Source organism: Dendrobium catenatum, unplaced genomic scaffold, assembly GCF_001605985.2.
Source record: "Dendrobium catenatum unplaced genomic scaffold, ASM160598v2 fragScaff_scaffold_490, whole genome shotgun sequence".
Classification (NCBI taxonomy): domain Eukaryota; kingdom Viridiplantae; phylum Streptophyta; class Magnoliopsida; order Asparagales; family Orchidaceae; genus Dendrobium; species Dendrobium catenatum.
The window spans coordinates 669481-694912 of record NW_021318952.1 but is presented as its reverse complement, the minus strand read 5'-3'; the positions used below and the strand labels follow the sequence as shown (position 1 = coordinate 694912).

Here is a 25432-nt window from a genome sequence, read left to right as displayed (position 1 = left end):
ATTTCATGAATACTTAAGACCACAAATGTTAAGCAAAAATAAAATATTTGCAAGAAATATACCGGTGCCAGTGTCTACTGCTCCAGTTTCCAGGATGGAGAAGATCCACATTATTATCTATTACTTTATCTTCTTCAATAAAATACTTATTTCGCCATGTTCATGTTTCTATAGCAATCTCAAAACAATTATTACATTGAGCCATTAATCTTTCATGTTTTGCAAACTCAAAGTTTTGAAGAATCAATCTTGCAACACCACTCAAATTAGGGAGAAAGAGTTGTAGGGGTGTTTGCCCGCTAGTTTTAGAAGAGGGTTTAAGTGGAGAGAGAGAGAGAGAGAGAGAGAGAGAGAGAGAGAGAGAGAGAGAGAGAGAGAACATTGTGCCTATCATCAACCGAATCATTATGAAAGAACATGGATTAAAGACCTGAGATTGGAATCTACAGTGTAGAGAGAAAGTTGTCTTTCTCATTTGGAAAACTTATTATTACTTTTTAAAATGATACCATCTTGTCAATCCTTCGACTAATTGACAATTATATGGTAGGGGGCCTAGAGGCGATGATGAAAGTTAAAGTGAATTTGGGGACCAAAGGAACTCAAATTGTATCGACATATTTGAAGTGCTTCTACGAACCCAAGTATTCAAATGCAAATTACCTGAAATCTTGTAACCAAACTATGAATAGTGGTTAATTTTAATCCATAATAATCCCCCAACCAAACATCTGCTTAATGAGACAACCACTTGGCCCTAGTTGTGCATACCTACTGTTATTCCAACCACTACCAAAAAAAAAAACTAGTTAGTTGGCTCCTGCAGTACATTGCAACAAAAAGAAACCAATAATTTATATAAAAAAACAAATCTAAATTGTTACATTAACCACCACTATATATGCTCATTAGACATAATTATATCTAAAACAGTTGACCACTTAGCCTAATCAGCATAGAGCAATTGTGTGCAATTCTTTAGTGCCTCCAAAATATGTTGCATAAAAGATGCCGCATTTCAAGCAACTCACTAGTACCCATACTAAGAGAAGTTTGAAGAAACTTACGCACTTCTAGATTCAATAGCCAATCTGACCTGAGTTTTAAGGCCAGCATATGAAAAATTGCAATCCTTATATTGCCTCATTGGAATCTAGAAAATTTCAAAAACAAAGAGTATTAAATTTAGCACGAAGGGCAAGCTGTTAAACAAAATCACGAGTCATAAAAATGAAAGCATAAATAATTCAATGAACTTCAGCGGAAGAAGCATACTTTAAATTTCACAGAATCTGAATCACCTTCACGTGCAAGTTCTTCAAGTGCCGGCCCACCACCTTTACTTATATTTAGGCCAAGCCATCTTGCTGTTTTATCATATGCCTCGCCAATAGCATCATCTATTGTTGTCCCAAGTTGAACATAATGACCAACGTCACGTGCCAGGATGAGGAGATTGTGTCCTCCTGAGCAGATAAAAGATGCTCAAATAGCAAATTTTGTTTCAAAAAATCAATGCAAGATTAGTCCAAACAAATCATGCTAAAATGAAATTTACATTTTTACATCAGTACCATAAGATAAACAGAATCAGTGTCAGATGAAAATTCATCTTTCAATATTTATTAATTTTGGATTAATGTTACAGGCCAAATCACCTATTACTAATAAAACGAGGCAGTTGACGTGATTCACATTGATAAATGATGCAAAATCAACCACTCTATATTAACAATAGCAAAATATAATTGTTCCTTTAAGATATATCGATGAATAAGGCTTTCTTTGGGAAACTACTGCTTTACGGTGCTTTTCAAAGTCTTATCATAATTTTTATTTTTCGGGGAAATATATAGAACGAAATCTTACACATAACATGCAGTACCTCCATGGCTTCACAGCCATGAATAATAAATTACAAAGAAAATCGCCCATCTCTACAAGAATAGCAAGTACTTAATTTCTTACAGCATAGCAAAACACTACAATGCCAAATAAAGTAAACATAAATGTACCTATTTGCAAGGTTGTGAAAATCGTATTTGACAACAAATCAGTAGAAGGAGAGATTTCTATTTCAATGGTTCAACCGGGATCAAATTGGAGTAGAATCAGATGACATAATAAATATTTAAATTATTTGAATACAATATAAATTATATAGTAATTAAAATTTTAATGAAGAATACATAACTACTTTGATTAAAGCTCATGAATAGACTCCATTCAAAGCTCATAAGTCAATAAAACTATATTAAGAAGCTCGATTGACTCATCAAATGTGATATAAGTACATGTGTATTACAAATATAAATTTATCCAATAATAAATACAGGGTTTCTTAAAATTTTAAAAAGTTTAATAATAAAATGTATAAAATATAAATATAATTTTTAATGAGAATAATATATAAATTTAATATAAAATATAATTTTATAATATAAAAAATTTATGTTGCTAACTTTAATAAAATGTATGCATTCTCAACCCTCAAATTTGCATCCCAAGCAATTGATAGTTTAACTGATGCAGAAGTTCTCACATAGTTCTTAGTCCCCATCATAGGGGATTTTTAAATGAATTGCTCTCTTATATAGTGTAAAGCAAAAAAAAACAAAACAAAAAAACTACAAACAAGTAACTAAAAAGTTGTATGATGTGGCAAGCTAGCAATTTATGATTCTAGTAAATTTATATTGCATAAGTATATATTTACTTTAAAATATATAACAATAAAAAAATTTAATAATAAAATTTTATTTAAATAAAAAATAAAATTTATTGAACTGGCCGGTTCAGCAAAATTGGAACCAGTTCGACGATTTATCAGTTGAACCGACGATTCAAACCGGTTTACACCGGTATTGTACAAATCCAGTTTTCCAACTTGACCTGATTGGCAACTGAATCGATTCACGATCAAATCGGTTGGTCGGGTCCAGTTTTAAAAACATTGTATATTTATACTCCTTTTTCCTTTTTTTAAATATTATTGAGAATAAAAACCCTATGAAATGACCAATATAATTTATCAAAGACTTACGAGTAGGCTTCCGTGTTTATTGCTTATAGTTTTCTCGATTAGTTTGAATAGTTTTTATTGGAGGTTCGTGGAGCCCACAAGTCACCCAATAGAAATCCTTGAGCAGTTGAGCACATGAATTAAGGGTGTTAACTATTGAATCGATCATCTTATGATCCTTAGATTATAATTCATATGCCTCCTATTCAAATTCTAGCTGTCCACCCCTCTTTGAACTTTTTCCCCTTTTTTATAAATAGCTCAAATTTATTTTTCATTGTAAGCATTTAAAAGAAGTCTATAAATACTTCCACACTTACTATGGATTCAAGCAACAAAAATTCAAAGTATTTTTTTTTTCTACTTTTCTACATTGTATCAAAGCAAGGTTAGGAAAGCACTTCATTTCTTTCCCTCTTTCTCTCTCTTGATTGTCTCTACTAAGAGAAGCTCTAAGCATGAGAGGGGGGGGGGCGCAACGGTCCCTCGCTTCAAGCAAGGTGGTGGGGAAAGTGCATGTGTGGGTGGCGAGCAGGTTGGGAAAAGCTAGTGGTGGTGGTGTTTTGGGTGGTGTGGAGGTTGTTGATCGAAAGAAGGGTGGGAGCGATGGCTCAAAGGGCAAATATAGTTCAGGTGGCTCACAAAAGGAAGGAGAAGTGTGCTCTCCATCTAAGATGGGAAGAGGAATGCATAAGAACATGCACAGGTTGAACAAGGGGCAGGTGGATGGTGAGAGTCCCATGCTACTAGAAGGGAGAAAAAGTGGGATGGAAGCTTCTGGCGGGCATGACTTGTTGGGGACTTAAGGATCAGAGGTTGACCCGATCAAATGGCAGAGCTTTGAAGCTCGACTTGCATTGGCCGACGACGGCGGTGGTGGCCAGCGGCGGCGGCGGGACCGTATTAGCGGTAACCGAAGGGCAACGGGGGGAGGCGGTGGTGGCCGGATGCGGGCAGAGGAGAAAGGCGGCCAGCAGCAGGTGGCGGTCAAGCAAGTTTGGGGTGCAAACGATTTTCACTCAAAATCAGAGGAGTTTAGTTTACACTCAAAATGAAATATTTCACTTTACATTACATTTACTATACTTTACTTTGCATCATTTTATGTTTCAACTAAACACCAAAATTTATAAAACTCCTACATTTTGAATACTTTACACCCTAAAATAATCCAACCAAACAACCCCTTAATGAAAAGGGCTTAGTCCAAACCTTTTGATCAAAAATAGAGGCAAGCTTAAATTATAAACATAATATATTACAAACATTCATGTTTTGTTAACCGATTATTCCCACATATGGCCAGCATAGAAAACCTTACTGAATGACGATTGTAGAAATTTCTAGTGGGTAAAATTAATTATCACTACACCAATTGGTTTCCATCTTCAAAACAAACATTTTTTCTATCCCCTCGATCAAGTAAGAAAATTAGCAACCCGCGCCTCTACAAGCCATAAGAGATGAGGAAACAAAATGGCCGAAGAGGAAATGCAAAAAATTTAGATTATCCATGCCAAGTTAGACTGCAGATGTTAAAAGAAAAAGGAAAATCTATATTTGGTGTAGCTTGATCCAATAAATGAGATACAGAAGAGCGACATTGTCATCTCTCCAACTACAGCTGTGAAAAGCATCATAAGTTCAAGAAAACAGAACCCATTTCCGAATCATTACCTTTTAGTTTAATTTACAGTAAGCTTTACATATAATCAATAAAACCTTGAATAGCAAGGAAATGACAAAAACAAGATTTGCAATTAAAAGGACTACAAATAAAACAAAAGCCTACACAGGTGAACAAATAAGCAATAGAAGCCTCGTAACAACCAATAAACCCTCATATAAGTAGATGAAATAAAACATGCATATTATTTATGCATGCGGATAGAACCAAAAATATGCATATACAGAATAGTTAAATAAAATATGACATCACTATATCATATCGAACTATACAATACAATGGTCAAACAATTTGCAGCATCTTCATATAGCATACAAGATATTTGCGTCAATAATCGAATTGGTTATTTTCTTTCAAGCCATTCAAACGTGAAATTTTGAGGTCATTGGTGCAACATGGCACCCAAGTTAACTTACCAGAAATAAGGAGGGCTAAGAATGGAAATTGCAGGTCGCTATCAACCAACCTGAATCGATACAAGTTAGAATAAGCAAACAAATCATATTTAACTCGTACTAACAGATGGCAATGATTCATAAAGGGTATTCATATCACCAAAAAAGATAAAGTCCGTGATCAGATAAAAGTTATCTAGTAACCGCATGCACCTCTTTCAATACCATTTTATCTTAGCACCTGAGTTACAACTTACTAAGCAGATATCTTCAGTAATTCTAACACAACCTTAACCATGATGCTGAAGAGAATTTGCAAACATTTTTCTCCATCAAGAGAGATGCATGAGCAATAGAATCCTTGATGACATTTCCAGAATTATTACAAGTAAATAATATATAGCACAGTATAACATGCACATGGACATCATGAGTATATGCAATTGTTCATTTGATTCTATGCACACATCATGGTAAAGGCAGAAGAAACAAAATATAACGAGAAATTCTAGCAATAAAAAATTGCACATCAGAATGTTAGCAATCAAAGAACACAGCAGGTTGAAGTAATAAAGGACAAGATTTGAGAAGATTTTTTCAAACCTAGCAACAAGAGCATGAGCTTCCATGTGATGAACACCAATGATAGGTAAATTAAACCTTCCAGCAACTCTCCGAGCCTTAGTAACACCAACTATATAGAAGTATGACGAAAAGCATTAACCAATTACAATTTATTTTAAAATGAGGGACAGAAATATGTGGCTGAAGAGAACTGGAAAAAAAAGAGCGCTGTGACCAGCTAGGTAGCTTTTATCACAAAGAAAAATTCTACAATTCTAGTACATGAGAACGTTGTAGTTCTTCATTTTTCCAAAGCACTCTGTTGTTCTGAAGACTTAGTAATTTAAGGATCACAAGGTATGCTTCCAAACAAAAAAATGTTTGACATCAATATATATTTGTACAAAAAAACTAAGTTATCCAACAAACACTTGCTTCACAAAATAAGGTATGTACTACTTCCCCAAGCAACTTACAAATATGTGACAGATGATATCAATAAAAATTTATATGCTTACTAAAGCACCAAGATGAGAATTTCTTTGAAGTTGAAATGTATTTAGCAATAGCATGCTTTTGAAACTTTTTTATTTTTCCATAGAATTCTCTTCTAACTTTCTCTTTCAGAAATATTCTCATTATATCCATTAATATGTTTCCTGTGGGTTTCAAGTTATAAAATTCTGACATACCAATAAAAGGGCTAACTAATTATTGAAGGACATTCATAGAAATCTCTGATGTTTACCACGCAAACAAAGACTTAGACCTGGCCCAATAGTAACAGCTACAGCAGAGAGATCTTCTCCTGTCAAGTTTGAAGCATCTAGGGCCTGCTGAACAACCTGCAAAAAATAGGCATAACAAGTCGCTGAGACAAAATCTCAAAGATGAACTGAAGAGAAAAATAAATGTCATTTGTAGTAAACAAAATTGAAACCTGGTCAATAACAAGTGAGTGTGCTTCTTCTGCCATTTTGGGAGCGACACCTCCATAACGGGAAAGAAGATCTGCCTGCTGAATATTGTGTTCTGAGTAGATTTGATAAAAATTGGCATGACGTCATGCGGAATATTTTTTCCTTTCTACATAACTATAAGCTAATTAGTTAGGAATAATTTAAAATGGAAAAAGCATATTTTTCCATTCTACACTTAAACATAAGCTAACAATTTAAGAAGCATTTAGCAGTGAAAAAGGACAAAATAAAAAGTGAAAACGATACTCTCATGTCTATATTATGACATGTTGGAAGCTCTCTTAATTCTAATAAGCTAGAGCCAACAAAATAAGGCCCATTACATGTCAGCATAGCTATGAAATGGCATTTTCAACCACTTTTAATTTCACATAAGCAGAATAACATAATAATTGACATCAGCAGTAAGAAACAGCAATTGCAATAGCAAGGGTGGAACAACAAAGCAAAAGTACAAATCCAGTGGAAGGATTTCGAAAATAATAGCGCTTAAAAACATTTGTCTCCAATATGCAGCACCCGGCTTCCTTGTTCAAAAATGGTTGATTTTCAATTATACCTATCTTGTCTTCATCAACACATAGGACTCCTTGCCACAACTATAATTGGATGGCTTTCCAGTAACTCTAGATGCATATAAATGTGACGGTGAATGTATTAACAAGAGAGCCAAATCAATGACATGATTGCTCAATGCTCATGTATCCAAAATCTGCTAGGGTATGTAATGATGCAAAAAACTTTGCCAGGATTTTTGAAAATTCAGAAAAATTACGAGTCAACAAAAAAGTTTACAGCACCAATTCAACTTTACCGGAGCCCTCCAACATGAAAAACATGAAAATAAAGTAAGGAAGAATTCACACACTTGTTGATTTATAGGGATGCAATTTTTCCTAAACTCAATTGAGAGTTTTGAGTCAATTCAAAATCGACTTGATTAATTCCAAGTCCAGTCATGAGTTACTATCACGCCTTGAGTCCTTTTCAATTACATTTTGAGTCATACATAGATCGCTTGAAATGTGATTTGAGTTATTCTACAAATATATAAATTATATTAAATTTTGAAGTAGATTTGTGCTTTCATTAGATAACTAAGTTGTTACAATTTAATCAAACTCGCATAGGGCAAAGGTTTGAACATTTTCTCCTATGCTTTCACACCTTTAATTTGTTTTCAATTCAAACATGATTAATTTGAGACAAATCGAACTCATGTTGATTTGAATCAAAATCAAATAATTTTGGTCAACTTGACTTGACTTGAAATGCATTTCGATTTTAAGTCGAGCTCCAGGCCTAGCCATGTTTCTATTGTGTTCATGGCCAGTCCGACTCACTTAAATTCAACTTGATGTCAGCCCTATTATCTAACAAGTATAATGAGATCCAATGTGATAGAGCGGTGACAAAATGAAATCATAATTGAACAATACTATGATATGAGCAATGCAAAATATTATGTTGCCTTGGGAAGAATAACACGGTAAATGTAATCTTCTACTTTTGCAAGCAAAATGTCATTTTGTGTTCAGTATAGCAATAATCGTGACAAGTGTGTGCAACATACCAGCTGGTTAAATATTGATGAAAAAATGACTTGTTACAGGATAATAAGTAAAACAACAGATCAACCGTAATTAGAGTTTCCAGCAATTCCCTTACAAGAAAAAACTTCATTTAAATAGCGATAAACAAGATGAAAACTTACTTGGGAAGATACAATCTGACCGAGTATTTCCCCATTGCCCCTAACCTAAAATTATACCATAAATTGAAGAACTAAGACCAAATAAAAAAAAAAAAAAACAATCGAAAAGGCATAAAAGTGCCAGAAAACCAACTATTTCAAGCCCAATAACGCATCAGACGAAACATGATCAAATGAAAAAAAAAAAATCACATAAAACCCTCGACGATTACTTACAACGGCTGCCGCTGTATCATCGCAGCTCGTCTCAATGCCAAGAACAACCAATTCCTCTCGATCCAGGGAGCGGCTGGAACCCGCTTGTGCAATGGCAGATGAAGAAAAACAAAGCCGCTGAGGTCTAGATTGGGGAAATAAGGAAATGTTGCGAATTTTAAAGGATGGCCGACAAGATCGAATATAGTTTATGCAGCAAGCGCCTCCTCGCCTTTTAACGAAGTAAAGATTTGAGAGCAGGGCGAAGCGGAAGGTAAGTGACGAAAGAAAAGAGGCGGCCATATAGAGTTGCAGCGGGCAGATGAGATGATATGCTTTATCTGTCTTTCGTGTGGGTGCTTAAACCGTAAATATACATTTAGGGGATTTACATACATACCACTTTAAAGAGGCGGCCATATTTAGGGGGATATAAAAAATATTTACATCATAATTCATAACACCTTAAATTTATGAGACACAGAGCACCAATGGATTCTTTTATTAGGTCCTCTCACCGGACGTAGCTCCGGTCATCACTGAGTTACTCTGTATTTACTCGGTATTGTTAGGTATTGCTTGGCAATAACGAGAAATACCGCTCTGTGAAGATCAATATCAAGTAATACTGAGTTTTTCTAGAAAAAACTCAGTATTTTTTGGTATTACTCGGTATTACTCGGTATTGCTCGGTATTTTGTCTTCACATAATTATATTTCTCGTTATTGTTGGTATTGCTCGGTATTTCTCGTTTTGTGCCTGTTACGTGGCGCGATCTCAGTGTCGGCCGAACGTAGCTCTACATACGTTCACCGGACCTAATAAAAGTTCACTAAGTAAGGCCCCTTCATTTTTCCCATCTTTTAGGAATTTTCACGTAAAAACTCTGATGTCACTTATGAATACTGCATTCCCTCTCTCTTTATATGTATGTGTGTTAAATCATCGTTCAAAACTAGGAAACTAAACTATATTTCTCTCTACCGCCACGAATGTTCCAGTTTGCAACAATATTATAAAAAGCTAATATAAATAAAAACTAACATTCTAAGCTAAAAAAACATTCATTAAAGAAAAATATATAACAAACATAAGATAAAAACATGCTAGGAATTTGTTTGTCAAGTTTAGCATTAAGTTCATCACATTTTATAATACATGGAGTACACGTAATCGACCTCAGTTTCTTCACTCTCCCCATGCTTTTGAACCTTCTTCTTCTATTGTAGTTTCTTATATGACATCAGCTCCGACTATGGGTATAATAAGCGTCAGAAATATGTATGAGGTAGTCATGCACAACTCAGGTGGAAGATTGTAATGTGTTACTATAACAGGCTAGTAAGAGTATGGTGAAGCTGGCGGATTGTAAGGAGTGAATCCATCCGTACATAATTCAAATCTTATGTCGTGTGATTCTATAGTGAATGAAGAATATATACAATTGAAGTGCGTCTACATTTAATGGATGGGTAAGAACATTCTCTTAAGAAAAATTCTCTTTATACCATCTTATGTGACCAGCAGAGCTCATCGATGCATAGAGCTGTTGAAGTCTTGAAATGATGGACAAATAAAACAATCAGGAATATGACACAATCTTCTATTTTTGTTGTTTCCCAGATTTTTTTTAGTATCGAAGTGCATTGCAGTTACAACATGCAACTTCTATCAAAGCGTACTTATAATACAATATATAATCGTTGTTACAATAATAACTTTTTATAGCTGTCAACCCCAATTTGGATGCTAACATTTTAGTCATATACAAATATGTGAGAATTAAATTATTCTCATTATTAGTTTCCTTAAAAAGACATCTGAACTCATTGAAGCACTCTAGAGGAATATTGTATTCACTTTTAATAATGAGCATTTGAACTACAATTGATAATTCGTAATGAATTGTGCATCGATCCCAAATAATTTATTAAGCAATTCGTAGTAATTCATAGAATTTATGTGCAAGGATGTTGGGTGACCCCTCTATATATTCTCTAAATTTCGGACATGTTGCATCAAAATTTATTTCTTCATATGTCTTTGTATTTTGATCATCCTCTATTGTTCTTGAAGTTCTGGAAAGACAACATTGAGAGTTTGAAGGTGGCTCATAGTCTTCATATATGGTATGAAACCAATACACTGACATAAATCCTCTACGATATAAGTCAAATTTAACCTCATCGGGTGTAAGGTATGCTTAATTTTTGTGCTTTGAGCAAGGGTACTTAAACATCTCATTTGATAAAAATGAAGGTAGTTGGATTGTGATGTGAATAAAATATGCAACATGCTTAAAAAATTCATCTTTCAATGATTTTCTTCCCAGTAACAATCTATTATATATTAAAGACATCTCACTTCGAATATCCATATATAACTTAATTTAACAAGTGTATATATATGAATAGTTGAAAATAAGGTATTTGCTCTTTTTTCACCACATTCTATCTCGAGTACTTAGGATTTTTCTATTATAATTAGTGAATGTATCTTTGTTATTAATCATTAAAATAATATAATTATACCCTAAGATTTAAAATAGAATAATTCCATTTCTTTTCTTATTTATTATCCTTTTTCTTTTCAATTTATTAACAATCGTATCATTGATAATCATAGTTGACTAATTGCATTCTGGAAAAAAGTAGCATAACATATAATTATATTACTATAGTTAATATTTATATCCAGACTAAAGTCCAAAGTCTCAAAATAATAAATATAATTGTCATAACAAGCCTCAAAAGAATATATATAAAATGCAAGAGCTAAAAAAAATGAACTATCATCACTACCTAATCTTACTCTACATGCTTTTTATTTTTACTCGTAATCATAGAAAATCATGTAACAAGCATATAGCCTAGCTAGTAACCAAAACATATCATTGTCTTCAATGTAAGAAAAAAAAATTAACATGTATGCTCCAGTTCCAATTAATATCAATCAATAATAAATAGTCTATTAGTATAAGAAAAATGCACTCTATAAAACTGATATCAATCAATAGTAAAATTAATATGATTAGTAATGTAAAAAGAGGTCTATCAATTATAAAATTTGATAAAAGAATATCAATCAACGTGCCATGTCAGTATGCTACGTCAATGCACTTATCAATACACTACATCAATATGTCTATCAATATCCTTGTCATATTATGTTATATTGTATTAATATCAATGTGGGTTTTATCAGTTCTATTTTAATTTTATTTATCAATCAATTCATACATTATCATGTAAATACAATCATAAATATGATTATGAATTATAAGGGAGAACATTAAACTTTAATGTGGTGTTTTTATTCTTCCAACTCAACTGTTGACCAGTTGGACAATAATCTTTTTCTTATCATATTATTCATTATTTTAAGTCAATTCACATGTGGCTTTTAATAAATTATTAAGTGTTGCCACCCTTTGCTCATTGGTGAAATCGATCAATTGGTTACAGGTTACAACTTGGATTACACTACAAACTTTTTATTTAAAAGAAAGCTCATCGACACATCCACATGTACAGGATATTATGTTTTAAGAGTCAACCCGTATTAATTATAATATTAATAGCTAGTCTTTTTTGCTTAAATGCAAATGACATATTTATTTTATGCTAATCTTATCATTTTTTCTATGCAATGTGAGTGAATATTATATATGAAATACACTAATATATAAAATTTAAGAAAACCTACACAATTTTTATATTTGCACTAATTTTAGAAAATCATAACTCCCAATTTACTTGGTAAAATTCAACAATATTATAATAAAAAAGACTCATACAATTCATATCTATCATATACAAAACGTTATACAGTGAAAGTGCAGTAAATCAGAATGAAATGCATTTTTTTCATATTCATGAGAGATAAAATTCTTAGAAATCAAAACCATCGAAAACTATAGTAAGAGCATAGTTACTTAAAACGAGCAAAACAACTTTCATAACAAGAACAACGAACGAAAAATCTCAAAGAGCTTCCCCTATCGTTGCTCTCACCTCTCCCTCACCCCTTCTCTTCTTCTTCTCCTTCCTCTCATTCCCGACCAAGCAAAAAGAATAAGAGGAGGGGTGGTGGGTGAGATGGTTATTTAATGTAAAAAATATTAAAAAGATATTTTTAGTGCTAATGCAACTACAAATAACCTTGGGTAAATTAATCCACGTCATGAAAAATGCTAGTGCGGTTTGTTTGTATAAAGCGGACAATGTTTGAGTTAATTTATGTAACGTCAAGGTGTTTCGAACCTACAATATTCTTCGTCGCATCAATCAATCAATGTTGTATTGGTCGATTGCTATCCTTGTCTCACTCGATGGTGGAATGCATACAAATGTCAATAATAATTATATTAAAATATCATAAAGATAATAACATATGGTTGAATGTCTAAAATCCTTAACCTTAAGCCCTCATATTAAAATTGATACATGATAATTGCTTGTCTAAAGACCTTTCGAGTCTTAGTTGAAGTTCAAAGTCTTTATTTATATTTATGAAGCATATAGAAATAGATAAGGTGAAATGAAATAGATAAGGTGAAATTTTAAGGTTTAGGCTTATCTTACCATTATCAAGGAGGAACAAATAGAAAAGAGCCACCGATATCTCCACTTATGGAAAAACTCCCGAATATGGCAAATCTAAAGCCACAATGGGACCTATTATTGATTAGAATCCTCATTAGTGCCATGAGAAAGCTCTCACCACAAGTATCTCTAGATTTGAGCTAATTTTAGAGTGAACTTTAATCATCAATTCTAATTTAGGAAGATAAACTAATAAATAATTATGCGAATTTACTAACATGATAAATATATAAAAAAAAAAAGATTAAAATTTCATTAAATAATAATGATTTAAGTATATATATAAATATATGATAATTAATTTTAATTTTATAATATTTAAAACTAAATCAATCAGCAAAATAATAGTTTTTTAGATTAGTTATTTTTTTATAAATAAAAAAATACTTTCATAATAAATTTTTTGTATAAATAAAGATAAAAATAAAATAAAATATGAGAAATTAAATTGTACATATTAAACAAATTATAAAAAATCTCATTTTAAAGTCAAGCTCTCTATAAGAGAGAGAAAATCAATATCTTCACGCGATTAGAATCCGGATGAAAAATTATATCCGGACTCCATTCGTAATAATCTACTTAATAAACTCTCCACTCCATATATCTCTCTCTCACCTTCACAAAATATAAACAACGAAAAAAAAAATAGAAGGCCTCCAAACAAATCACAGAAGTTCAGTTAACATCTCATGTTGCATAGTTCTCAATCCAGGTTAGTAATAAGAGTTCAGTTCTTGGTCTAAAAATAAGAACCACTGGTTTCCATATGTAAAGAGGCAATTCAAACGGCTACACAAACTTTCACATGGCTTTCCGACCTAGCTAGAGCACCAAAAGTTCAAACAAACAGAAAATTTCATGGGAAAGCACTTCCCATCCGAAGTAAACTGTCCATCCATCAAAAAACAGAGATCAGTGTGCTTCGCAACAAGAATGATTTCAGTATAGACTTCATTTGTTTAACTTGCACTTCTGTGGCTAGCACATTAGTCCATCAAGTCACACCGGAATTAGCCTCTTTTGTAATGAGATTAATTCCCCGAACCCAAATCTCCATTCCAGAAACACAACTTGCCTCAAAATGAACCTCTCTGCCTTTCACTGTCACAACCCTAAAGATCTCAGCTTTGTTATGCCCAGAATCCTTTCTCCAATTCTTTACAAAGTTCAGGCTTGGCCCAGCTGCAGCCTCCTTACACGCCACATTTCTTCGGTTAGTTTTGCCCCAGCTGAGCACCCCAGACTTCAGCATTCGAACCGCTTTCATGTGAGGATTTCCCCTTCCCTCTCTTGTGTGCTTACAGAGCTCCTCACCAACGAGAACGTGAAACCGGGCAACATGATCCAGTAGTAAATCTTCGGTTACCTTGTTTGACCTGCTACTGCACCTTGCCAATGATAAAGCAGTCTCTTTTCTGCCATTTATGAGCTCAGAGTCTGCACTTCCATGCACAAGAAGAATCTTGCAGAGATCAGAATGGCCTTCCATGGCAGAAAGCATGAGTGGTGAATATCCATTCTCATCTAGTGAATTCACATTGTATCCCATCTTCAGTAGCTGAATTGTTGATGAAGCATCCCCTTTCCTAGCTGCATAATGAAGAGCTTTAAAAGGTGCGTTTGATATCACGTTCCCTAACACTCCATCCAGTAAGACTTTCTCAAAATAGTCCTTGGAGCTAGCTATACTCTCGTATTGAAGGATGGACATAATGGTATTGCCATCACTTGACCTTACTGTAAGATCAGCTCCAGCCATCACTAGCAGACGAAAAGACTCTAAATGGCCGCCGATCGCAGCAACCATGACTGGCGTGAGACCAGAGCTGTCGAGTTTGTTCAGTTCTCCGGTGGAAGAATTGAGAATCATCTGGAGTGGTTCTGCGCGACCGCATCCGGCAATAAAATGCAATGGAGAAAAGACTCTCGGATTACTTGAATGGATGGTTGCCCCAGTAAATAAAGCCTGAGAAAGAATATCAACGATGGAAGACGAAAATGCGCTTCTCTCTGCCAGTTCGATGGCGCTGTAACCTGTATGGCTGAGCAATCCCAGGTCTGCCCCTGCTAAAACTAGTTCTAAGAAACACTCGGCATGATCAGCTTTTGCAGAGACCATCAAAGGAGTTTCACCAGCTGAAGTTTTTGCATTAACATCACATCCATGTGAAATTAACTGTTTTAAGATGAAGACATTGCCAATTCTAGCTGCAAGATGAATGGGGTAGGATTCATGTCCTTGTTTTGTTCTCAGAGGGAACTTGGAATTGGCACCAAGATCAAGCAGCACTTTTATTGCATTGGAATTCTGGCAAAGTATTGCATGACAAAGTACAGTTCTACCAAGATATGGATCTTCTAGCAGGAAGGGACAATGGTGAAGTAATAATTTGAGAATCTCACCACTTGCTTCATAGAACTCCACAGCACACCATAATGCATTATAAGGCTCTCCCAAACAGACACCTACTCTCATCTCTTCGCCTGAAATAGGATCCCAGGACCATGCGCTTACCTGGATCAGACAAGCTGTACTGGCACCTGCCTGCACCAAAATTGAAGTTATTGAGGAATATAATCATGGCTAGCACAGTAAAGTATTTTATCCATCTTCTACAGCAACAAGACATAAATTGTTCAATAGACAATACAGAATATGTTCGACTTAGGATCATTCCTCTTCAGGACAAAAATATTTTATCAGGACGACAATAACTCACATGAAGGTCACACCAGTACAAAAGCTGCAAACGGTTGCTGATGACGTTGCCTAGCATTGCTACGACACTAGCGCTCACATGCATAGGGGGAATAATTCTGTGCGGAGTCCAAATGTAGAGAATCTTCTGGATTACTGGATACACTGCGTAGGCTTTGTGGACGCTCTGTTTATACTCTGCTTACACTCTGCGTATTTGTAGATACATAGCAAAAAAGCAACACATCCTCACAACTAATTATTTGCTGCTTATTTACTGCGTATCTACAAATATGCAATATATACACAGTAAATATGCAGAGCGTAGGCAGAACTTACGCATATGATACGCAGTAATCCGGAAGACCATCTATGTTCGAACTCCGCACAAAATAATTTCCCCATGCATAGAGGGACAAGCATAGAACTAAAGGCTATGATGGTCTTAAAATCATAGGCGGCAGGGAAAAGTCCTCTATTTTATTTGTATCTGATACTGCAATTAGCATTAAGATTGCAGTACGAGCGGGATGATAAATCAAAACATAATAGTCTTCCTCTTCATTACAGAAAAGATCTTCTCAATTTTGAAATGCAAATCAGGCATGGTAAGGTAGAAAATTGACAAAAATAAAGAAAGTATACGTTGCTGTGATGAAACCATTGCCTAGAGCTGCGGAGGACTTAAGGTTTTCACCTCTAACAAATATTTGACGATGGAATTTTGTTTGCTGACAATTGCAGCAACTAAAGGAGTACAATCTACATTTGCATGCAGTGTGGGCTTGATGGACCGCAATAGGACTCTGTCGAAGCGATTTATGTCTACTCCATTCTGTAAAATGAAGCTCAGAATAAGATGCAATGCTACTGAGGTAGTAATTGCAGAAAATCAGCTATGAATAAAAAGGTTCACCTCAACTAGTACAGCCACCACATCAAGAAAACCTCTACTGGATGCCGTCACAAGAGCATGCGCAGCAGCATCTGCCCTCACCATTTCTGACTGGATCAATAGTTGCACTGCTTCAGCCTCACCACATAGGCTAGCCTCCAATAATGCATCCTCACAAGCTGACTGGGAAACTCCAGCTTTCAGAAGCATGCCTAGGATATTACAATGGCCTTCACGGGCAGCAGCAGTTATTGCATAACCCCGGAAGAATTCCTGATTAACGTCAGCTCCAGCTGACTGCCAAGCAATTAGGATAATTTGTAAAGAAACAGCCAAACCACATGTAAAGTAGTAGCCAAAGAGCAAGTAGTCTAAGGCTTCGTTTGGGAAGGCTTTATTTTTGCTTCTTAAAGCTGCTTTTTAGTACAAAATTTTTTAATTTTGCATTAAAAAGCAGCTTTAAGAAGCAGAAAGAAAGCCCTCCCAAACGAAGCCTAAAATAGAAAAAGGAGAACAGAAAATCGGTAGTACCTTCACTCAAGGAAGCAGCTTAATGGTCTAATATTCCATATACCGGATATAACAATATGGGAGAGGTGTTATGGTATCTAGATGACCATGGACACATAACGGTATAGAATGTTAAAACTTGAACATTACACCACTTGGCATGAAATAGCATACAGCCAAATTGAAATTAATTAAGAAGTTAAGAGAAGTCGGTAACATAATGAAGTAAACAAATTGAAGTGGGATATTAGATCTAGACCAATGGATGGCAGATTTTGACAATCAACTTCAAACATGCAACAAGAAAATTGCAGCCATATATGGCTGCTCACATTGTTCACTAGGGACCTAGACTAGTTCAGAAAATGAGATCACAAATTAATAGAAGAGCTCACATGGCATGTGAATAGTAGAGCTATCAAAATGGGCTGACAAGTTGGGATCGAGTCTGACTCTAAATTGGCCTAACCCGAATTAAGTCAACCCACACTTGGCCTGTTTAATAAATATGTAAAAAAGACAGACCAAACCCAACTAGTTTACAACTTGAATGACCCGAACCTGACATGTTAACCCATTTTGGTTATTTTTTTAAAGATTATTTGATAAAAAATATAAAAATAATACTCACAAGCAAAAGAATTTAAGGAAAAAATACTATAATTTTCAGTTCAAAAGTGGGTTTGCAAGTCAACATGAATCCGAATTGTTTATTAAACGGGTTAGAATTCCACACTCGAACCCAACCTATTTATTTAACGGGTCAACACAAACAAAGATTTTTTGGATCGAGTTGGCGGGCCGGGTCTTTTATTGACACCCCTAGTAAAGTCCATAAAAACTCAATCAATAGTAGTCCCATTTTTGTGGTTGTCCTATGGTCCCTCAGACTTCTATTAATGAGCCAAGCTTTAAACCTTAATATTTTAATTTAAAAAAAAAAACAAAACAAAACTTAAATCAAAATATTTAAATTTTAAACATTTTGAAAGCAAACTTAGGAACTATAAAATATCCCAACAACATGAGCTTAGCTGAAGCATTAACATGCCCACCACCTAAATAAGTTACTAGCTCAAAAGGAGTTCCTTTTTCCATTTAAATAGTACACTGGTAAGTTTCCCCTATGATGGAGACTAAACGCATGAATGAGTGTGAATATATCTATGGGTAAGTTTCCCCTATAATGTGAGACTAAATGTGTGATTGGGAATTAAGGTTGCGGAAATGCCAAATGGGAACCAGGCTAGAATTGGACCATAGGAATTAAAATGGGTAAAGTGTAAACTATAAACTACTATATTTTAATTTTAAATCATAACAATTAAATTCTTAACTTTTTTTATAAACAAACTTTATATTCTTGTTATAAACTATATTTATATATTTCACATATACTTATGCACACATTAATGATTAATCAAGCATATTAACAAACTTTAAACAATATCAATCATGATTAATTTGAACAACAAGTTATCCAAGTTTGTTCATTTAACATCCGAGCATTTATAAAAATATTTAAACTTACTTGCTTAGTCAATTGAATGATTATGAATGAGCTCAAATGAGCAAGTGACTTGCCGAATTCTTAGTTCATTTGTAACCCTATTTGCACTTATATTTGGCGTTGTAACCTCAACTTTCCCAAAATAGAATCAAAATTCTTGTGTCTTGTAATGTGCAGTAATCAACACCATACCCGAATTAGTATGACATTTATTGCAATCGGCTTCTGCTCTCTCTATGTAGGGAAGTTGGAACAAAAAACCTAAGGGGAAAGAGAGGGGGGGACAAGGCACATACTATTGTGCCTTAAGTCATAAATTTGAGAGAAACATATAGAAATGGAGAGCAAGACAGAAAAGCAATTGAAAAAAGAGTTGTATTCCTGTTTATCTCGTAGCTTAATTCCTTCATTGTTTAAACTGCTAGTTTGATTTCTTGCTCCACATCGAATCTTGATTACCCTCCTCATTATGTGCAACCTTCTTAAAGTTATGGGCTCCAAGATCAGGTTTTTGGCATCAAAGTGAGATATTAGAATAGAATCCTACATCAAGGTGCTGATGAAGATAGCGCACAAGAAGATTGGATAATCATTATTGACCCTAAATAATCCAAAGAGAAAACAAGGGGAGGTTAACATGTCAACATCTTAAGAAGAAAACCGTCATGAATTGCCTGACTAAGTTGCACAATGTCAACAACATATAGTTGCAATGATGTAGATGTTGAGCAAGTAAACCACAATAACAGCTTCAGAATCAAAAAGCATGGACGAACATAGTATAGTCAAGATAGTGAGAAACCAGCAGAAGTTCTGGTTAATAAGAAAAAGACTTAGAATATGAGGATCTTGAGCTTTCTTTCAGCAGAATATATCACCTCGTCAAGACATGCAAATATTAATATCCTACCTTAGATAGTTTGATTAATGTGAAGAAGCTAAGCTTATGGAAACTAGAAACCTATTCCAGGCTCTATGGGCATTCATACCAATAGAATTTTTTTTTTTTTTTTTGAATAAAACTCACCAAGCATGATTTGACTTAAACCAAGGCACTCATCTAGGAGATGTCTTCATGATGATGCCCACATTTTAAATGTTTGAGGTGTTGGAGCCTCAGCTCACCTCATCCAGACACCTAGGTCAGTATTTACTCACCTTTGACAATAATGGGGCTTCAATTATAGCCTCTTCTTCAGAAGTTTTTATCACAATGTGTATTCTAGGAGGCTTATGACTATCTATTTTATGGCATGGAGAAAGACAATTCAATGGCATAAACAAATATTCATTTAGATATGTAAGCAATTCTTCCTCAATTGTTTTAATTGTTGATCAATATGAAACTCAAGGCATTACAAAAGAGATGCTGACGGAGAAAAAAAAAAAGAATATCTCTAATACAAATTCGTGGAGAAAAATGTTGTTCTAATACCAGTTGATGTATAAGAGAATGAATTTGTTACTAATTCGATGAAAGCTCATTGTTGATGATATATTTCCTTATTTCCACTTCATTCATCTCTCTAATTTGATCACGATCCATCAAGAATGCGACGGAGTATTCACTTTGTGGATAGAAATGAAGCAAGAGGTGGTCAATGTCATCATCAACTCAATGAGCCAATCAAATATGATCTCAACGAGTTTGATCAGATGGCTGGGCCTCAAGATGACTCCTCAGCTGCACCCATGGTCACTTCGATGAATTCAAAAGGACTGGAAAAATGCAGATATGAGCTTTCATTTTTCCATTACATGAGAATACATCGACAACCAGGAGCTTTCTAAGAACAAGATGGTTCCTCACACAATAAGTTGTGAAACACAAGATCAATCTTCTTTTGGATTCAGCTTTGCCCGACTTCAGGATGTACAATAACTCAATGATGAAGGCTAAAGAGATCAAGAAGCAAGTCCAGAAGCTGCTCAACCAAGGAGTTATTGAGTTGAACAGTTCACCTTCTTGATTGTCAATTGTGATGTTGCCAAATAAAGATGATGGTAAGTGGATGTGCATGGACTATCAAGCACTAAATAAAATCATAGTGAAAGATCAATACCCACTTCCTTGAGTGGATGATTTGCTAGACCAACTGAAGCATGCCTTGATTTAACTATGCAATATCTAAAATTTTGTTCACATCGACTTCAAATCCAAAAAGAAGGCACCCGCAAGAATGCATTCAAGTTCAAATAGGGATTGTTTGAGTGGATTATAATGTCATTTGGTGTTTTCACTTTGTCTAATCATCTCATAAATAGCATATTGAAGTTATTCATAGAGGATTTTGTAATCATCTATCTTGGCAATATCCTCATATATAGTCAGACATAGGAGAAACATCACGGACATGTCCACAAGGTATTAACATTCCATTCATATTAAATATTAAAAATAATAAATATTTGAACTATTTATACAAATAGGTTACATTTAAAATTTACTGATTTAAAACTTAAATCTAGATAAATCTTAAAAATTCGATCATCAATTTGAATAAAGATAATACTCAAAATTAAATAAATTTAAATTAAAAAATCCTAGAAATAATCCAAAAATAAAAAACATTAGGAAAGTGTGATCGAGCAATTTTGATGCATCAACTCCCTTGGACCAATAAAAAACTATTCTCGCAAATAGTTGTGCAAAAGCCTTTTTTTTTAATTATGGTTTTTATATTGAGGGAGGTGATGTAACTAGTTATAGACATTTCTTGTGTCATTAGTATGTACAACTGAACTTAGGGCTTAGAGTATGCAGGCTTAGACAAAAACAAGAAGATCACAAATACTAAATCTTCCCAAAAGTTGTGTGATCTCCTCTGCTTTCTTTTCATAATATTTTCATCTAAATAAATCCTTAAAATTCTATCACCTTATTCAAATAAAGATAATACTCAAAATTAACTAAATTAAAATTTAAAAACCTACAAAATAATCCAAAAATACAAAACATCGCTAAAACATGATTGAGCAATTTTGATGCATTAACTCCCTTGGGCCAATAAAAAAACTCTTCTCATGAATAGTTGTGCAAAAGCTTTTTTTAGAAGTATGGTTTCTATATTGACGATGGTGTAACAAGTCTATGGACATTTATTGTGGCATTAGTATGTACAATTGAACTTAGGGCTTAGAATTTGTAGATTTTGGACAAAATACAAAAAGAATAAAAATACAAAATCTTCCCCAAAAGTTGTGTGATCTCTCCTCTTTTTGTCAATGCATGTTAGGTTCGTTTTGTACGTTTAGCATCTTTTTTCAATGAATTTCTAACATTGCAGAAATTTTAGGATTAAAATTGATGTTTGACATTCTATTTAGAGGTCTTGTCATGATAGGGATTCATTTCAAGAGCTCTATACTCCTGATAGCCTCTCTAAGAGTTTTTTTTTTAAGTTGTTTCATCTCAATTATTTATTGAATGATTATTTCATTCTGACATGCCTACAATTGAGATGTCCTATGATATTTAGGGGAAATTCAATATTACACCTAGCACGATATTATATGAGCTTTCATACAAATCCTATCAGTATTTTTAGAGTTTCTCTTGTTCCAAGAACTTGCATAAAAATAAGGTTTGATTTCTTGCTTGCAAAATAGAGCAACCATTATCCCTGTTTGTAAACATTTGAAATTATTGTTCATCTTTTGCCAAAAGATCAAACCAGATGGAGTTTTATACAAATATCTTTTTTATAAACTTAGACAAGCAAATGCCACCTTACGCTTTTTTATTCTTCATATCCATTAACAGGTAGAATTCCATCAATGGAATTAAAGCATTGCTATTATGACACAATTTCAAACTATTGATGAGAAAAGAAAGCGACAATCAGTCTTCCTAAATTTCGACCTGAAGCAAAGGAACCATTGCTGATATCATTAATAGGCAATCATTCGAAATATGAAAACAAATCATTATTGTCGCGATCTAAGTGATACTCGTTTAAAAGGGTATAGCAAAACCTTCGTTTAACCATGGAGGTAAATATGGAATAGAAAAACTAGAATAACCGAGTTTAAGCTGAGAGATTCACCAGCAACTTCCGAACAACCTCGACATGGCCGGAATGCGCGGCGGAGAAAAGCGCTGAAACGTCGGTCCTGAACTCCTCGTATCCGATCCTCACCTCGTCTGCCCTCTCCTCTCCAAGCACCACCTCCGAGCACTTAACCCTCAAGTTCACAGTCCCAATGTAGTTCACATCCACCACGACCTCACTCGCGGCTCCAGCAATTGCAGCAGCGAGACTTTCCTCCACGACCTCCACCTCCCCATTCAACGCCGCCTCCACCAACCTCTGCGAGGGCAATGCGAGCTCGTTCTCTGTCCTCTCCGCACGCGCCGCCGCACGCTTCCCCATGTTCGGCAGCCAGATTCCTTGCTCGCCCTAACTGATATCGCCGGAGCTATTAAATCAGAAACCGAGGACGGCGAGAAGCAAATGAAGAAAGCTAACAAGAGGAAATCGATCTATTGTTTATATTGCTGCAAGCTCTCTTGCATCATCGCTCCTCCATGGATTATTGCTCCTATTTACTGCACTCTTCAATGGGGTTATCGAGACCGGAGATCGAAGCCATAGCAAAGGAGGAATAGAAAAAGAACGGCTAGTTGAGCAGACGATCGAGGGGGTCAAACACCGTAGCTGGTGGAGTTACAACGAATTTTGAAATTATCAACTTTACTCTAGTAAAACTTTATGAGTCGAGCTCACTGAACTTAAAATCCATCAAATTTTCGTCCGGTTCAAAACAAATTCTGAGTTGAACCGAAGTGCTAGCAGCATTGGAGTGAGTTACGATGAGAAATTAAAAGTTTAAAACGCAAACAGATCAGAAACTCTCTGGAAATTACGCAATACATAAACATTTTTGGTAGCATATAAATTATTATTATTATTATTATTAAAATAAAGGGGGATTTACATACATATCACTTTATGTCATGCTATTTATATATCTAATTTCTAAAACTTTAATATTATATAACTACACTCAAACAATAAATATGGGTGCATGGAATGAAATATTAAAGTTTATAGGGTGATATGAGTGATAAGAATGAAATATGTAATTGATATATTTAATATTAAAATTTTATACGAGTGGCAAGAATGTAATATTAAAGTTTGGAGTGTTATATATGTAAATAACATGAAATAAAGTGGTATGTATGTAAATCTCATCATTTCTCTTGAAAATGGGCCCTGATCCAAAGGAAACAAGAGAGAGATCGGATATCGCTCTTGCCTCCTCGCTCCTCCTCGACCACTGCCCTGAGTTTAGTCGGACCACCAAATGACGTTCAAGTTCCGCTGGACCACCACCAACACCGGAGTTCCATCGGACCACCACCCGACACTGGAGTTCTGTCAAACCACCACCTGACGCCCGGAGTTCCACTGGACCACCACCTGACGCCAGAGTTTCGCCAGATCACCATCTAACGTATTGTGTTTCGTTGGACCACCACCTGACACCTTGAGTTCCTTCGGACCACCACCTGACGAGCGGAGTTCAGCCAGACCACCACCTGACCCCCGGAGTTCCGTCGAACCACCACCTTGATTGGGCGCGAATCTCAACGTGAATTTGAGCTAGAAACTTCAGAAACTAAATCCGGGATCATCCCAACTACAATTTCAGCAAAGTTATAGTCGAACTAAACATCTAGAAAAGATGAAAGTACCCAACGACACCAATTTCGACTCAATAGTCAAAATGGGTCCAAATCAAAAACCCAAAGCAAATTTGGAAGATTCAAACCATAAATTGAACGACCAAGTGATTTTCAAACGAGACATGTTTATAGTCGAATCGAGTGGCTCATCGAGACAAATGCAACGAGCCCAAGATTGCAAAATTTTGATATCACTAAGATACTCAAATGCTCGATAAGTGGTACACAATCAAGAGAGTCAATATCGGACGTCCATTCAAAACACTACCAACATGCCCTTGATTTTCTCCCTATTTTACTGGTCATGCCACTAAAAAAAATATAAATAGACCACTCATTCCTTATTAAAGGGGACCCAAGCAAGGAAGAGAAGAAAGAGAGAACAATTAGAATTCTCTTGCCACCAGATTCCTCCCCCTCGACCACCGTCTAACCATCGACCTTTGTCGAACTATCGCAGGACTTTTGTCCGGCCACCGACTGACGTTGAATTTTTGCCCGACCACCAAGTGACGTTGGATTTCCTCCTACCCACCAAATGCTATTAGAATTTTGTCTGATCCCTTTTCATCGAAAGATTTCAACATAACGGTTAATTGTTATAATTTGATCGTCCTCAATCTTAACGACGGACGAATCAATCATTTGTAATATATTTAAATACTAGTGAAATCATTTCTACTGGGTGTGACCACATGGTTTTTTCCTTCAGGCTTTTCCACAAAAAAAATCTAGTGTTTCTATTATTTCTGTATTTATGAGCTGGATACTCATGTAATGCTAAGACGAGAAATCTGATACTTTACCGCTGCAAATATTCTAGTCCACAATAAATATATTTTTAATATTAATATACTAACGCTGAATTTCTGCGCGACCACCAACTGACACTAGATTTCCGCATGTCCATCAAATACCATTGGACTTCCACACGATCCCTTTTTGTCATAAGATTTCAACCT

At 34.9% G+C, this 25432-nt stretch overlaps 2 protein-coding genes across 5 annotated transcripts in view; both read right to left on the bottom strand.

The window, feature by feature from the left end:
* LOC110114237 (probable tRNA N6-adenosine threonylcarbamoyltransferase, mitochondrial) overlaps positions 1-8920 on the bottom strand; it is a 28148-nt gene extending 19228 nt beyond the window's left edge. The window contains exons 1-8 of one of the 4 annotated variants that reach the window (XR_002305225.2): positions 8579-8920; positions 8363-8407; positions 6609-6683; positions 6417-6513; positions 5708-5798; positions 5126-5175; positions 1276-1466; positions 1068-1153 (exon numbers count right to left, since the gene is read on the bottom strand). Coding sequence is in view for 2 of the 4 variants with exons in the window: in XM_020847046.2 (XP_020702705.1) it covers positions 1068-1153; positions 1276-1466; positions 5126-5175; positions 5708-5798; positions 6417-6513; positions 6609-6683; positions 8363-8407; positions 8579-8860 (917 nt within the window). In the remaining 2 variants the exon portion in view is untranslated. The remainder of the gene's footprint in view (positions 1-1067; positions 1154-1275; positions 1467-5125; positions 5176-5707; positions 5799-6416; positions 6514-6608; positions 6684-8362; positions 8408-8578) is intronic. The other 3 variants (XR_003700590.1, XM_020847046.2, XM_028694487.1) reach the window with 3 other exon arrangements.
* A 4952-nt stretch (positions 8921-13872) lies between these two features.
* On the bottom strand, positions 13873-23476 carry LOC110114221 (ankyrin-3). The gene is made up of 4 exons (XM_020847020.2): positions 22825-23476; positions 16780-17055; positions 16561-16698; positions 13873-15710 (listed from the first exon to the last, which is right to left on the bottom strand). The coding sequence occupies exons 1-4, from the start codon at positions 23149-23151 to the stop codon at positions 14160-14162; spliced, it is 2292 nt and encodes a 763-aa protein (XP_020702679.1). The 5' UTR covers positions 23152-23476; the 3' UTR covers positions 13873-14159.
* Between the last annotated feature and the right edge of the window lie 1956 nt (positions 23477-25432).

What these genes read in the sequence shown, in the direction of transcription:
- LOC110114221 (XM_020847020.2), bottom strand. Translation starts at nt 23,151, where the DNA reads ATGGGGAAGCGTGCGGCGGCGCGTGCGGAGAGGACAGAGAACGAGCTC. An exon ending in TGGTGGCTGTACTAGTTGAG is followed by an intron (nt 16,699 to 16,779) that starts GTGAACCTTTTT and finishes TTCATTTTACAG; the next exon opens with AATGGAGTAGACATAAATCG. An exon ending in TCGTCAAATATTTGTTAGAG is followed by an intron (nt 15,711 to 16,560) that starts GTGAAAACCTTA and finishes ATTTTGGTGCAG; the next exon opens with GCAGGTGCCAGTACAGCTTG.